Below are 14,804 nucleotides of genomic sequence, written 5' to 3'. Positions count from 1 at the left end.
GCATCACATGCACTTTTCTTCTTTGCCACATGTCTCAATAGTTCATTTGACATCCATTTAGGTCTAAGCCTTTAACAATATTTCTGTGTTGGTATGAAAAGCCTAGTAGCTTCTTCGATTACTTCCCTCAATACTTTCCATTTAGAATTTACTGTTGGTAGATTCTTCAGTTGGTCCCAGTGCACACAATTGAAAAACTGTCTGAGACCCCCTGTAGTGACCCTTACGAAAGCAAAAGCCTTTCCCTTTACACAGACTAATAGATTAACAGCAGCCGCTGAGAGAGGTGAAAGTGATTCTTGCTCTGCTTCTATTGGAATAAGTAGCAGCCTGGAATACAAGGTGTGCAAGATTTCAGAGACTGCTGGGAGTCATTGCGGAACAAGTAAATACATGGGCAGTGTTAGGGTAGCTAAGACTAAGACCAGGTGCATGTATACTTGCATGTACACTAATGATAGCAGTTTAGTAAATAAATTTGTTGAATTTATTTACTAAACACCAAAGGTAGATATTGTTGGGATATCAGCAACATGGTGCCACACAGATATAAAGAATGCAGAATTGGAATTTGGAGAGTACAATGTGTACAGAAAAGAAAGACAGGATAGGAAGGGGGGTGGGGTTATGCTATTAGTTAAAAAACACAAAATCTAAGGAAGTGCAGCCAGTTGACATGGGTGGACAGTATTGAGTCCATTTGGTGTGACATAAGCACTGGGAAAGCAAAATTGAGAGTAGGAGTGTGTTATAGGCCTAATGCCTTTGATGATTATAATGAACAACTGTACAGAGAAATAAAGTAGGCCAGTAAATCAGATTGTCTTATAATGGGGGATTTAATTTCACAGATATTGACTGGAACTTATGGATTGGTCACTCACGCAGTAGTAAGGCTTTTGTGAATTTATTGAATGATTGTTTTCTACAGGAGCACGCTAGAGAGGCAACAAGAGGGAGTAATACTCTTGATCTGATTATCAGTAGTGATTCTTCATGCATTAAGAATCTGCAGATAAATGAACCACTAGGCGACAGCGATCATAGTGTGCTGATGTGGGATTTACTCAAAGAGGTAACTGCCATCAGGGATAAAGGGAAGGGTTTTTTCTTTCGTAAAACATGATCTGAGGCAGTTTTTAAATTCTATACAGTGGTACCAACTGATGATGTTACCAACAGCAAATTCTAAATGGGAAGCATTGTAAGAATTAATCCTGGCACACCCAGGGTTCTGGGTGCCAAGCCCATACTCACCAGATGTGAGCCCCTGGGGTTATCAGATGAACTAATGAGACATGTGGCAGAGGAGAAAAATGCATGGGATACATATAAATTAACAGGTGACACAGAAGCCTATGCTAGATATAAGCTGGTCTATAATAAAGTCACAAAGGAGGTTAGGTAGGGAGAAGGCAGATTATGAGAAATCTTTGGCAAAGAATACAAAGGAAAACAGCAAAGAGTTCTTTACTTATCTAAACTCTAGAAGGAAGGTGATGAATCAGATTGGTCCACTTGTTATTGATGGTTCAACTGTTGATGATCCTGCACAGGTAGCTAACAAACTGAATAAGTATTTTGCGTCAACATTTACACATGAGGAGTTATTCAAGGAGGGGAATGCCAGACATGTATTAAACTCTGGCAGTAAGCTAGATAATCTTGTAATAGCTGAGAATAAAGTGGAGGAGAAATTGTTGAAGATAAATAAACATAAGAAAGGCACCTGGGGGTGGATGGAATCTATTCAGTTATATTAAAGGAGCCAGCAAACCCTTAGCCATAATTATGAGAGCTTCCTTGGACTCAGGGGAGTACCAATGGACTGGAGATGTGCAAGTGCGACCCCAATCCACAAAGGATGATCAAAGGGAGACACAGGTAATTTCAGATCTGTTAGTTTAACTTCTGTTCCAGGGAAATCAATGGAGGCACTGGTTAAAGAAGCACTGCAGGATCATATAGAAAAAACTTCAGTTATAGTTCGGACACAGCATGGGTTTGTTAAGAGGAAGTCTTGTCTGAACAATTTGATTGGATATTATGATGTGGTCCCAAAGGAACTGAATGCGAAGAATAATTTTGATATCATATACTTGGATCTTAGGAAGGTTTTTGATACTGTTGCACATGGAAGACTGCTGTACAAATCGTAGCAGTGTGGCATTAAGAGTAAGTTGCTGCTATGCATAAAGGAATGGCTGAGTGGGAGAAGACAGAGAGTGCTAATCAATGGACACTGCTCTTTTTGGACTAATGTTATCAGAGGAGTCTCCCCAGGGTTCTGTGTTGGGTCCATCGTTGTTTTCCGTATTTATTAATGATATTGATTAAGGTATATCAGGCCTGATGTCTAAGCTTGCAGATGATACAAAGGTCGGTAGGTTTGTTAATGACACTAATGACAGTACACTAAGGCAACAAGATCTAGAAAAGTTGAGTAGATGGGCTGAGCGGTGTCACCTGAAGTTTAACATTTACAGATGTAAAACACTGTATATGGATAACAGTAACCCCGGAGTAATGTATCAACTGTTTGGTACTATACTCAGGATGGTAGAGTGAAAAGGACTTGGGGGTCATTGTTCAGTCAGATATGAAGTTTTCTGAGCAGTGGAAAAAGGCTGCAAGAGTAGCTCATTGTGTCTTGTAAATGATATACAGGAATTTTTCTAGCAGGGATAAGGGAGTGATTGTCCCCTTGTATAAGGCAATGGTCAGGCCACACCTTGAGTAGTGTATACAGGTCTGGAGGCCTCATTTTAAGAAGGATGTCGAGCTGCTGGAATCAGTACAGAGAAGGACAATGAGATTGGTGAGTGGAACAAAGGGTTGATGTTACCAAGAAAGGCTTAAGTTCTGCAAATTGCAGCTTCTGAAGGCTAGACACCTGCAAGGTGATATAACTGAGGTGTATAAGGCCTTGAATGGATTGATCAAGCTCGATGCAAATGGGATTCTTCCTCTTGATGAGATTACTCACCTGAGAAGGCATAAATTCAAATTGAAGAAAGACAATTGTAGAATAGATGCTTGGAAATTCGCTTTTAGCCAGCAGGTTGTTGATAGTTGGAACATACTTCTATTTGCTGTAGTGGAGGTCAGCAACTTAAATAAGCTCAAGGCAGAACTAGACAAAGATTTTGAGTGAATGAATGGGTGAAGTGGAAAGGTTTTTTTCTTTTGGCTGATACTGTATAAGCTTGCTTTCTTGCATCATATGTCTCTACTAATGCTAATACCCATGACAATAGTTATGTCTTTAATTAAATTCCATATCGGAAAACAGACCTTGCACTTCAGATTGCATATCATACAAGTTTCTAGAGACAACCGACTAACTAGTTAAAATAAATTTATTAAAATAAATAAATGATATATACAGAAAATAAAACAGAGATAAAATAAGATAAAAGCATTATAATACAACATAATAAAACCGTTAAAATACACAGAAGCTTTTGAGACAAAGTGCCTCTTTATCAGCTAGTCAGTGAATGATATACTCCAGTATATATCGTTGGTTACAACAGCAAAAGTCAGCTGAGCATGATCATGTATCACGAGTCAGTAGAACATAATTACGTGCACGTAATGACTGCCAGCATTCATCGCACTGCAATACAGTACATTCCATAACAATGTGCAAGTGCACTCCCCTTGTGTGATTCATAGTACTATTATTGGTAGCTATGTGCAGTGCTTCATGCCATGAGCGCTGACAGTAATCATGTGAATTGTCAACAATTTCGATATCCCATCGGGGATCAAGATTGTGCTGCTCAACCCAATAATGCTCAGCAACTGCGGAGTGTTCAAAATTAGCAGTTCGCAGAGCCACCTCATGTTCAGAAACCCGGTCTTTCAATCTTCTGCTAGACTTACCTACATAACACCCACCACAATAAGGACACGTAATGCGGTATATGGAACCTCTCCGTAGGAAAGGAGGAACATGTGTTTTCACCTTAGAAATACAGACTGTAATTTCCTCCCCAGAAGTTGCACACATCGTATAGAGACATCGATGGAGACAGAAAATCCTAACAAGATGTTCCGATACGCCCTGATAACAGGGGATGCAGGCGGTAGAGCTCAATTCATTGACTTAAGGAGGGTTAGATTGTGTAACAAATTCGTGAGCCTGAAACTCACATCTATCTAGAACTTGAGGTGGACAACTGCAATTTGAAAGCTCCGCCCTAATTTTGGAAATCTGCAATTGCCTGTCACCAGTCAAACTAGAGTGCGTCCAAGCACGGGGTGAGCAGTGCTATGCAAATGACCAGTGGCATGCACAGACCCGTAACTGGTAAATTGGCCGGCGCACATTGGCTTCCTAAAAACGGAAGTTACTAAACGTGAATCCATGCATTGGACTACCCATCCAAAAAAAAGGGAAGAGTATTATCAACCTCTAGTTCAATCGTAAACTGAATGATGCCTCCTCTTGAGTTAGTGATGTTCTGACTTGTTTATAGATAGTATAATTTTTAATCACTGGAGTCACCTGTGGAGTTAGGTTGGTTTCTTGCAAGCAGACACTTACTAAACGGTAAAATCTGATTAGATCATTAATATCATAGACATAGCTGTATAGACCTATACAGTTGCACTTTATAACATTCTGCATTATTGGTTTTAGAAATTGTGTATAATTCTGTCTATTTTTTGTATTCAGTTTGTTTGTAACAATCTAGTTTCACCTTTTATTTTTTTGGAAAGGTAGAACATCCAACATCTATGTCACTGTTAGCATATAAATACAAGATTGGCTCATCCTGAAGGTATCTATACCAACAGTGATATCCATATTTACCGAGTATAGCTGGTCTGTCCTAGTTGAGACTGATGCTTTTTTATTTTTTACAGCTGCTGTAAAAAATAAAATCAGTAATTTACATGGATGGGGGTACAGTGACAGCCATTTGTATTGCTGTAGACTGGTATTTCTGAGTTGCAGCAGCATAAGTGAGCTTTGGCATGTTGAGCATAACTTGCTTCCTAGTTTCCCGAAAAGTAAATTTTGTTCAAATTGGTATTTTTGAATCATTTTTTCCTACCTTCCAGATTCCAGAATTTACAGGCTTTTCAGTAGGATGGATGCTGGAGTTTACAATTTGTGGCATTTTTGCAGTGTAATCCATTTGTTATGGGCTTTAGAGCCACATTTCAGGCAGACTGTCTCTTTTACATACTGTTAGAGAGTATCTAAATTTTTGACACGTAGCATCTGATTTCATTGGGTATATAGGGACATACACAGCAAATCAGATATCTGGCTTTGAAACATGATGGTAAGGCTGGTATACCAAATGTAAGAATAGAGGTTTATAGTAGGAACAGGTTTGCCATCTCTTTTGATCATTACTTGTTTGCTTGAATGATCTTTTATCTTTTAAAAACATTAGCATTAGTTGAGGCATATCATGCAAGAAAGCAAGCTTATACAGCATCAGCCAAAAAAAAAATCTTTCCCATTTCAGCCATCCAGTTACTCAAAATATTTGTCTATTTCAGCCTTAAATTTATTTAAGCTATCAACATCCACAACAACAGATGGAAGTCCATTCCAGCAATGAACGAACTTCTGGCTAAAGGCAAACTTCCGCACATCCATTCTACAACTGTCTTTCCTCAATTTGAATCTATGCCCACTCAAGTTCTTAATCTGAGCAAGAGGAAGTATTCCATCCACATTGAGCCTGCTCAAACCATTCAAAGCCTTATATAACTCGATCAGAACACCTCGCAGGTGCCGAGTGTCCAGATACTGCAACTTGAAGAACTTAAGCCTTTCTTCATAAGCACACCCCTATGTTCCTCTCATCAATCTTGTTGCCCTTCCCTGTACTCATTCTAGCAATGCTACATCCTTCCTAAAATGAGGTTTTCAGACCTGTACGCAGTACTTAAAGTGTGGCCTGACCATTGCCTTATACAAAGGGATAATCCCCTCCTTGTCTCTGCTAGCAAAATTCATATATATCATTGGCAAAACTCCGTGAACTGCTCTGGCAGCCCATCCGCACTGCTCAGAGAACTTAATATCTGACTGCACAATGTCTCTTTCATTCTCCACCTCCCTGAGTGTAGTACCACACAGTTGGTACATTTCTCTACTGCTACCCATTTACAGTACTTTGCATTTTTTTAGCATTAGCATTAGTAGAGGCATTTGATGCAAGAAAGAAAGCTTATGCAGCATCAGCCAAAAAAAAAAAAAAGAAAGAAAAAAATAAAAATAAAAATAAATAAATAAAAACTAACCACTTCCACTTCACCCCTCCGTTTATTCGAAATACCTGTCCAGCTGAGCTGGACAGGTATTTCGAACGAACATCCTTTGCTGCCTTCTATAATATAACTGGATAGATCCCATCCACCCCGGGTGCCTTTCTTGTGTTTATCTTCAACAATTTCTCCTCCACTTTACTCTCAGTTATTACAAGATTCTCTAGCTTACTGCCAGAGTTGAATACACCTCTGGCATTCCCCTCCCTGAATAACTCCTCATGTGTGAATGTCGATGCAAAATATTCATTTAGTTTGTTAGCTACACGAGCAGGATCATCAACAGTTGACCAATAGATATCAAGTGGACCAATCTGATTCATCCCCTTCCTTCTAGAGTTTACATAAGTAAAGAACTCTTTGCTGTTTTCCTTTGCATCCCTTGCCCAAGATTACGAGAAATCTTAATTAATTTGTATGTATCCCGAGCATTTTTTTTTCTTCTCTGCCATATGTCTCATTAGTTCATCTGACATCCATTTAGGCCTAAACCTTGAACAATATTTCTTAGTTGGTATGTAAATCCTAGTAGCTTCTAAGAAGTTCTTTGAATGCTTCCCATTTTGAATTTGCAGTTGGGAATATCATCAGTTGGTCCCACTGTATAGAATTTAAATACTGTCTCAGTCCATCGTAGTCGCCTTTATGAAAGCAATAACCCTTCCCTCTACCCCTAATGGTAGTTGCCTCTTTGAGTAAATTCCACTTCAGCACACTGTGATCACTGCCATCTAGTGGTTCATTTATCTGCAGATTCTTAATGCATGAAGAATCACTACTGATAATCAAATCAAGAGTATTACTCCCTCTGGTTGCCTCCAGAACATACTGATGTAGAAAACAATCATCCAATAAATCCACAAAAGCCTTGCTAGTGTGTGAGTGACCAGCCCCCAAATTCCAGTCAATATCTGGGAAATTAAAATCCCCCATTATAAGACTCTCTGATTTACTGGCCCACTCTATTTCCCTGTACAGTTTCTTATTATACTCATCAGAGTCATTAGGCCTATAGCACACTCCTACTCTCAATTATGATTTCCCAATGCTTATGTCACACCAAACTGACTTGACACTGCACTGTCCAGTGATGTCGACTGGCTTCACTTCCTTGGATTTTATGTATTTCTTAACTTAACTAATAGCATAACCCCTCCTCCCTTCCTATCCTGTCTATCCTTTCTGTAGACATTGTACTCCCCAAATTCCAGTTCTGCATTCCTTATATCTGTGTGACACCACATCTCTGAAATCCCAACAATATCTGCCTTTAATGTTTTGAGCAATACCTCAAATTCATCAAATTTATTTGTCAATGTTAAACTTCAGTTGCCACTTCTCAGCCCATCTGCATAACTTTTCTAGATCCTGTTGCAGTAGCATACTGTCTTTATTGTCATTAATAACACTGCCAACCTTTCTATCATCTGAAAACCATTACATTAAGCCTGATAAACCTTCATTGATATCACTAATAAATACACAAAACAACAATGGGCCCAGCACCAAACCCTGGAGGACTACGCTAATAACATTAGTCCACATAGAGCAGTGTCCGTTTCTTACCACTTTCTGCCGTCTCCTACTGAACCATCCCTTTGTCCATTGCAGCAACTTGTCCTTAATGCCATACCGCTCCAATTTGTACAAGAGTCTTCCACGTGCAACAGTATCAAAAGCTTTGCTGAAATCCAAGTATATGATATCAAAATTATTTTTTGCATTCTTTTAGCATTAGTAGAGGCATTTGATGCAAGAAAGCAAGCTTATGCAGCATCAGCCAAAAAAAAAAAAAAAAAAAAATTAATAAATAAATAATAACCACTTCCACTTCACCCCTCTGTTCGTTCAAAATACCTGTCCAGCTGAGCCTTAAACTTATCTAGGCTATCAACTTCTACGACAAGGGATGGAAGTCTGTTCCACCAACCAACCACCCTCTGGGTAAAGGCAAATTTCCTCACATCTATCCTACATCTGTCTTTCCTCAATTTGAATTTATGCCCTCTCAGGTGATTATTCTGAGCAAGAGGAAGAATCCCATCAGCATTAAGCATGCTCAAACCATTCAAGGCTTTATACACCTCTATCAGATCACCTCGTGGTGCCTAGTCTCCAGACACTGTAATTTGCAAAACTTAAGCCTTTCTTCGTAAGAGCACCCCTTTGTTCCATTCACTAATCTTGTTGCCCTTCTCTGTACTCGTTCCAGCATCTCTACATCATTCTTGAAATGAGGCCTCCAGACCTGTATACAGTACTCTAGGTGTGGCCTGACCATTGCCTTATACAAGGGAATAATCCTCCTTATCCCTGCTAGAAAAATTCCTATATATCATCGACAAGACACCATGAGCTACTCTTGCAGCCCATCTGCACTGCTCCGAAAACTTCATATCTGCCTGCACAACCACCCCCATGTCCCTTTCATTCTCTACCACTGTCAGTGTAGTACCACAGAGTTGATACGTTGCTCTGGGGTTGCTGTTTCCCATATGTAGTACTTTACATTTGTCAATGTTAAACTTCATTTGCCACCTCTCAGCCCATCTGCTCAACCTTTCCAGATCCTGTTTCAGTAGCATAGTGTCAGTAGTGTCATTGACAACCCTGCCAACCTTCGTATCGTCTGCAAACTTGGACATTATGCTTGATATACCTGGATAGATTCCATCTTCCCCAGGTGCTTTTTTTATGTTTAACTTGAACAATTTCTCCTCCACTTTGCTCTCAGTTATTACAAAATCACTTACCTCCCTGTTAGAGATTGATAAACTTCTGGTATTCCCTCCTTGAATAACTCATGTGTGAATGTAGATGCAAAATACTCATTCAGTTTATCAGCTACCTGAGAAGGATAATCAACAGTCGAATGACTGTTGATTATCCTTCTCAGGTAGCTGATAATATACCATCAACAATATCATTTATAAATACAGAAAACAATAATGGACCCAATACTGAACCCTGAGGGACTCCACTAATAACATTAGTCCACGATGAGCAGTGTCCATTGATTACCACTCTCTGTCTTCTCCCCCTCAACCACCCCTTTATTTTCCCAGCACCAAATTAATTCAAAGCCTCATTAATTCATCTGACATCCATTTAGGCCTGAACCTTGATGTTAAGTGGACCAACCTGATACATCCCCTTCCTTCTACAGTTTACATAAGTAAAGAACTCTTTAGTGTTTTTCTTTCCATCCCTTGCTAAAGATTTCTCACAATCTCCCTTTGCCTGCCCAACCTCCTTTGTGAATTGATTAGAGACTAGCTTATATCTGTGTCACTTGATAATTTATATGCATCCCATGTATTTTTCTTCTTTACCAAAAGCCTCATTAATTCATCTGACATCCATTTAGACCTGACCCTTGAATGGTATTTCTTAGTTGGTATGAAAAGCCCACTGTATAGAATATAAGAATATTGATCCCACTGTATAGAATATAAAACTGTCTGAGACCTGTATTCACCTTTATGAAATTACAATCCCCCATTATTAGACACTTCAATTTACTGGCCAACTCTATTTCTCTACACAAATGTTCATTGTACTCATCAGAATCATTAAGCCTATAACACACTCCTACTCTCATTTTCCCTTTCCCAGTGTTTATGTAACACTAAACAGTCTCAACATTGCACTGTCCACTCATGTCAACTGGATGCACTTCCTTAGATTTTATGTGTTTCTTAACTAACAGCATAGCCCCTTCTCCCTTCCTACCCTGTCTATCCTTTCTGTACACATTGTACTCCCCAAATTCCACTTCTGCACTGCTTATATCTGTGTGACACTGTCTCTGATATCCCAACAATATCTGCCTTTGATGTCTTGATTAGACATCAAAGGCAGATATTGTTGGGATATCACTTCAAATTCATCAAATTTATTTACTATCTTCCAGCAATAGTGCACATGCAAGCAAACATGCACCTGTTCTTACTCTTAGTTACCCTAATACATCCCATTTATTTACTTGTTTCATAATGACTGTCAGTAGCTCTTGAAATCCCTAGCAAATTGCTCTCTAGGCTGCTGCTCATTACAATAGAAGCAGTGCAAGAATCACTTTCGCCTCTGCCTGCGGTTACTGTTAATCTTTTAGTCTGTAGATAAAAGATTAAAAGATATTTTATTTTGATCAAAAAGATCAAAAAATCTTTTGATTAAAAGACTTTGTGATCTTTTAATTCCTGAATTAGCTGATCTTCAGTCACGTTCATCAGGTACAACACTGATATTACCCCTTTGGAACTATTTAATGTAGCATGAAGAGTAAGCTGCAATATGTAAATCAGAGTCTTTTTACCATTTTCAGTGAACCAGCCACATTTGCAAAACATTTCTGAATTACAAACAGTGAAAGAGTTTGGACGAACTCTCTTTCGTCCAAACCCTTTCACTGTTTGTAATTCAAAAATGTTTTGCAAATGTGGCAAATGTAATATAAGAAATATTGGATATTCCTGATGATTTTTTTTGTAGTCTCTTAGATCGAGATGAGGCATGATCCATTTCCATTAGGATCACAGTAAGATAAGTGTGTCTGGGTTCAAGTACTGGGTAGTTGTCATAATCCATGATTGCTCCTTTTAGCGTTGGAGGACAACTTTTCACCCAAGTTATCAGGCCTGGCATGTGCAGGCAGGAGTAGTGCCAACAAGAGACTAAACGATCAGAAGAGTAGGAGAGCAGTATGTTGCTAGCAGGGGCAGCAGTAATGTTGCTAGTGGGGAAAGCAGTAATGTTGCTAGTGGGACAGCAGTAACACTGCTGGCTGTCAGTATTAACATTGCAAGCAGAGAAATAGTTTTGAAAAGCTAGTAAATATACTAGCTTTACTACATATATGATAAGGTCCCAGGTGCCAAGTGATTTTCCTGGCACCTGGGACCTTATCATATATGTAGTGAAGGCTCTATTGCTTCAACATGAAACGTGCCATGCAGTATATTTCAAAGAACTCTATGATAGAATCTGATCTTCTTAATATGGACCACTTTGCTGAACTGTATATCAGAGTTCTTCTTTAACACATTCAAGATCTTATTAGTGCTTTATATGGAGTAATGTGTCTCTGTCTACACCCCATTATTGTAATATATAGTAATATAAACACTAAACTGTATATTTATCATTAAAATTAATGAGCTACATACCAAATCCATCATCAGTGATTAAACTAAGGCTACCATAATCTTCCTTTAGAGTAATGTCTTCTGCTCGGCTCTGATTTAGCACTGGAGCCTCCATATCGATACTTGATTTAAAAAATTAATTAAAAAAATAATATATATATATTATTTTAAATATATAATATATTTATGTATATTTATATAAGTATATAAAATATATTTTATATTAAATATATATAAAAGAATTATATATTTAATAAATATATAAATATAAAAAATATATAAAAGTTTAAAAAATTATATACTACAAGATGTTTTGTTTTTGTTGAATATGAAATATGTGGTGTCATAGACCAGCAGGTATTTGATTGTAGTAAAATAAAAGTTTGTATGCACCCACTGCAACCCCTAATGCAAACAATGTGTTCTGGTAAAGCTTGCATTAATAAAATCTGTGATAGCCAAAAAACCATTTCCCAATATGGATAAATATTACACTGGAAGAATTTGTTTCTAAATGACTCTAGAAAAGGCACTTTTTCATCACAATAAATAAACTGAGCCCAGTAGTGTCAGCAGTGGACCTGTTAGGTTCCTGTTGAAAATAATGTTCCCACATTAACTGTTGGTTGAAAATTAAAATGTGAAATGTTTTCTATATTTCACAAATTTTTACTTAGTGTGATTTTTGAAGTGATTTTTTCATTTTCATAGAGTAATTGCACACAAAAAAAACTGCCAGATACAGTACCATGGTATTAGAAATGTTTTTTTCCTGAAGAGTAAGTGATGTAAGGGTAAATAATGAAAGGAAGCAAGCTTATATAACATTAGCCAAAACAAAAAAAAAAAAAACACAACCCACTTTATTCATCCATCTAACTAATTCCTCCTTAAATTTATTAGAACTATCCATCTCCACAAACACTAGATGGAAGTTTTTACCAACAATCAATCAATTCTGGCTGAAATCTTTTCTTGCATCTCTCCTACAATCAACCTTTTTCAAATAAAATTTTTAACCCTTTATTCAATCTACTTAAAACCTTAAACATCTCAATCATACCCCCTCCTCCAGGTGCCTAGTTTCCAGCTGCAGAAATATGCTAAACTGAAGTCTTTTATGATAAGAGTACCCTTTTGTCTCTCTGACTAGTCTTGTTTCTCTTCTTTGCATCCATCCCATTCCTTCCTAAAATGAGATTTTCAGGCCTGTAGGCAGTACTCAAAGTGTGGCCTACCCATAGTCTTATACAATGGGATAATCATCACCCTATTCCTGCTTACAAAATTCCTATATATCATTGACAGAATCCCACAACCTATTCTAGCAACTCATTTAGCACTGCCCAGAAAACTTCATGTCAATCTGTACAGTTACCGTCAAGGTTTTTTTTTTTTTTTTTTTTTTTTTCATTCTCCATTACCTGAGTGTAGTATTACACAGTTGGTGCTGACCGGGCTAGTCAGGTGGGTAAAGTGTCTGCCTGGCAACCCAAAGGTCGTGGGTTCGAATCCCGCCTCGGGCTTGGATCACAGTAAAATGCAAAAACTTTGGGAAGTGCATTATGGCCATAGAAGCTGATGCTCCAACAACCAACAAGGAAGGGAAAAAAAGAAAAAAAACACAGTTGGTATGTTTCGGACCCACAAATGGTACCTTGAATTTGTCAATATTAAATTTGAATTACCACTTCTCAGCCCATCTGCCTAATTGATGAAGGGAACAAAAGGGGTGCTCTTACCCAGAAAGGGCATCAGTTCTGCAAATTGCAGTGCAGTGTCTGGAGACTAGGCACCTGCAGGGAGGTCTGATTGAAGCTAAATGTTAATGGTATTCTTCCTCTTGCTGAGACTACACACGAGAGGGCATAAATTGAAGTTGAGGAAGGATGGTTGCAGGACAGATGTGCAGAAGTTTGCCTTCGGCCAGCATTTGATTGATTGTTGGAACAGGCTTCCATCTGTTGTTGTGGAATTGATTGGTTTGAATAAATTCAAAGAAGAAATAAACAAATTCTTGGAGGGTATAGATGGTTGAGGCATGTGTGTATGTTCTGTGACTGATGCTATAAAAGCTTGCTTTCTTGCATCATTTGCCACCATTACTACTACTAGAAATTCTTGCAGTAGCATACAAGATTACTGTTATTAACCACCCTGCAAATTGAACATCACACTTGATATATCTTCATCAATATCATTAATAAATAGTAAAATCAACAATACGTCCAGTAACGTACCCTGAGGGACTTCATTAATAATCTTTGTCCAAGAAGAACAATGACCCTTAATAACCACTCTCTACTTTCTGCCACTCAACCATCTCTTTATGGACAGCAGCAATTTGCCTTAAAAACCAAACTGCCCCAATTTAGATAGTACTCTTTAATGTGAAATATTAACAATAACTGTGCTGAAATGTAAGAAATACAATGTCAAAATTATTTTTTGCATCCACTCCCTTTGTTACTATATCATAGCAGCCAATCTTAATTATTCTGTGCTATGCCTGTTGTATTACTAGTACAAGTTTTTCTAGTTTAAAGTTCCTCGCTTTTAGACTGATTGCAGATATTCATAAAAAAACTCCTCAATTATTCTATAAAATAGCTACAGTCTTATATAATTTGTTTTTGGAAGATCTGTTATTGTTTTTGCATAATAATCATGAAAACACAGAAGATGTATTAGTCACTTGGAATGGAGAGTTAACCAATGAATTATATTCAAATTTCACAAATAATTTCCACTGTGGAAAATTTGAAAACAGATTTTAACAATAGTATCTAATATATACAGGGTGTCTCAAAAATATTTGTACAAATTTGTTTAGGGGAGGTTGGTAACATCTAAAGGAATGTGAATCGCATAGGAACCCATAACTGGAAACGTCACGGGAAAGTAGTAGCAGAGGCACAAGAAGCAGAAATGACACAAGACAGTAATTAGTGGCAAACATTTATTTGACATAATATTAACAATGAAGTACGAGATGGATGCATTTCATGATGTTACAACAGATGCTCGAAGGTTTCACCATGAGACATGATGCATGCATGACACCGACGCATCATGGATTGGCGGACACGGTCGAACACACTTGGAGTTTCTTTGACAGTAGCAGCAGCGCAGACGAGTCTCGCCACGAGATCCATTTCTGTCTCCACAGGCGATTCATACACGATAGATTTGAGGGCCCCCACAGAAAGAAATCAAGGCTCGATAAATCAGGTGAGCATGGGGACCAGGCAATGGGTACATCACGGCCAATCCATCAACGCCCAAAACGCCTGTTCAAATGGTCACGAACACACCTTCCATAATGGGCAGGCACCCTGTCATGTTGAAACCAAATATTGC

The 14,804-nt window shown here is 38.1% G+C and overlaps 1 protein-coding gene across 1 annotated transcript in view; it reads right to left on the bottom strand.

The window, feature by feature from the left end:
• Window positions 1-14,804, bottom strand: part of vtd (RAD21 cohesin complex component verthandi) — a 475,837-nt gene that overhangs the window by 335,265 nt on the left and 125,768 nt on the right. The window contains exon 4 of the mRNA XM_090376234.1: window positions 11,466-11,566. Coding sequence (XP_090232360.1) covers window positions 11,466-11,566 — 101 coding nt within the window. The remainder of the gene's footprint in view (window positions 1-11,465; window positions 11,567-14,804) is intronic.

Source organism: Mastigoproctus giganteus, chromosome 6 (genome assembly GCF_048544385.1).
Source record: "Mastigoproctus giganteus isolate SK-2022 chromosome 6, ASM4854438v1, whole genome shotgun sequence".
Classification (NCBI taxonomy): Eukaryota; Metazoa; Arthropoda; class Arachnida; order Uropygi; family Thelyphonidae; genus Mastigoproctus; species Mastigoproctus giganteus.
Note: the sequence above shows the minus strand (reverse complement) of the source record. Positions and strands in the feature narration are given on the sequence as shown.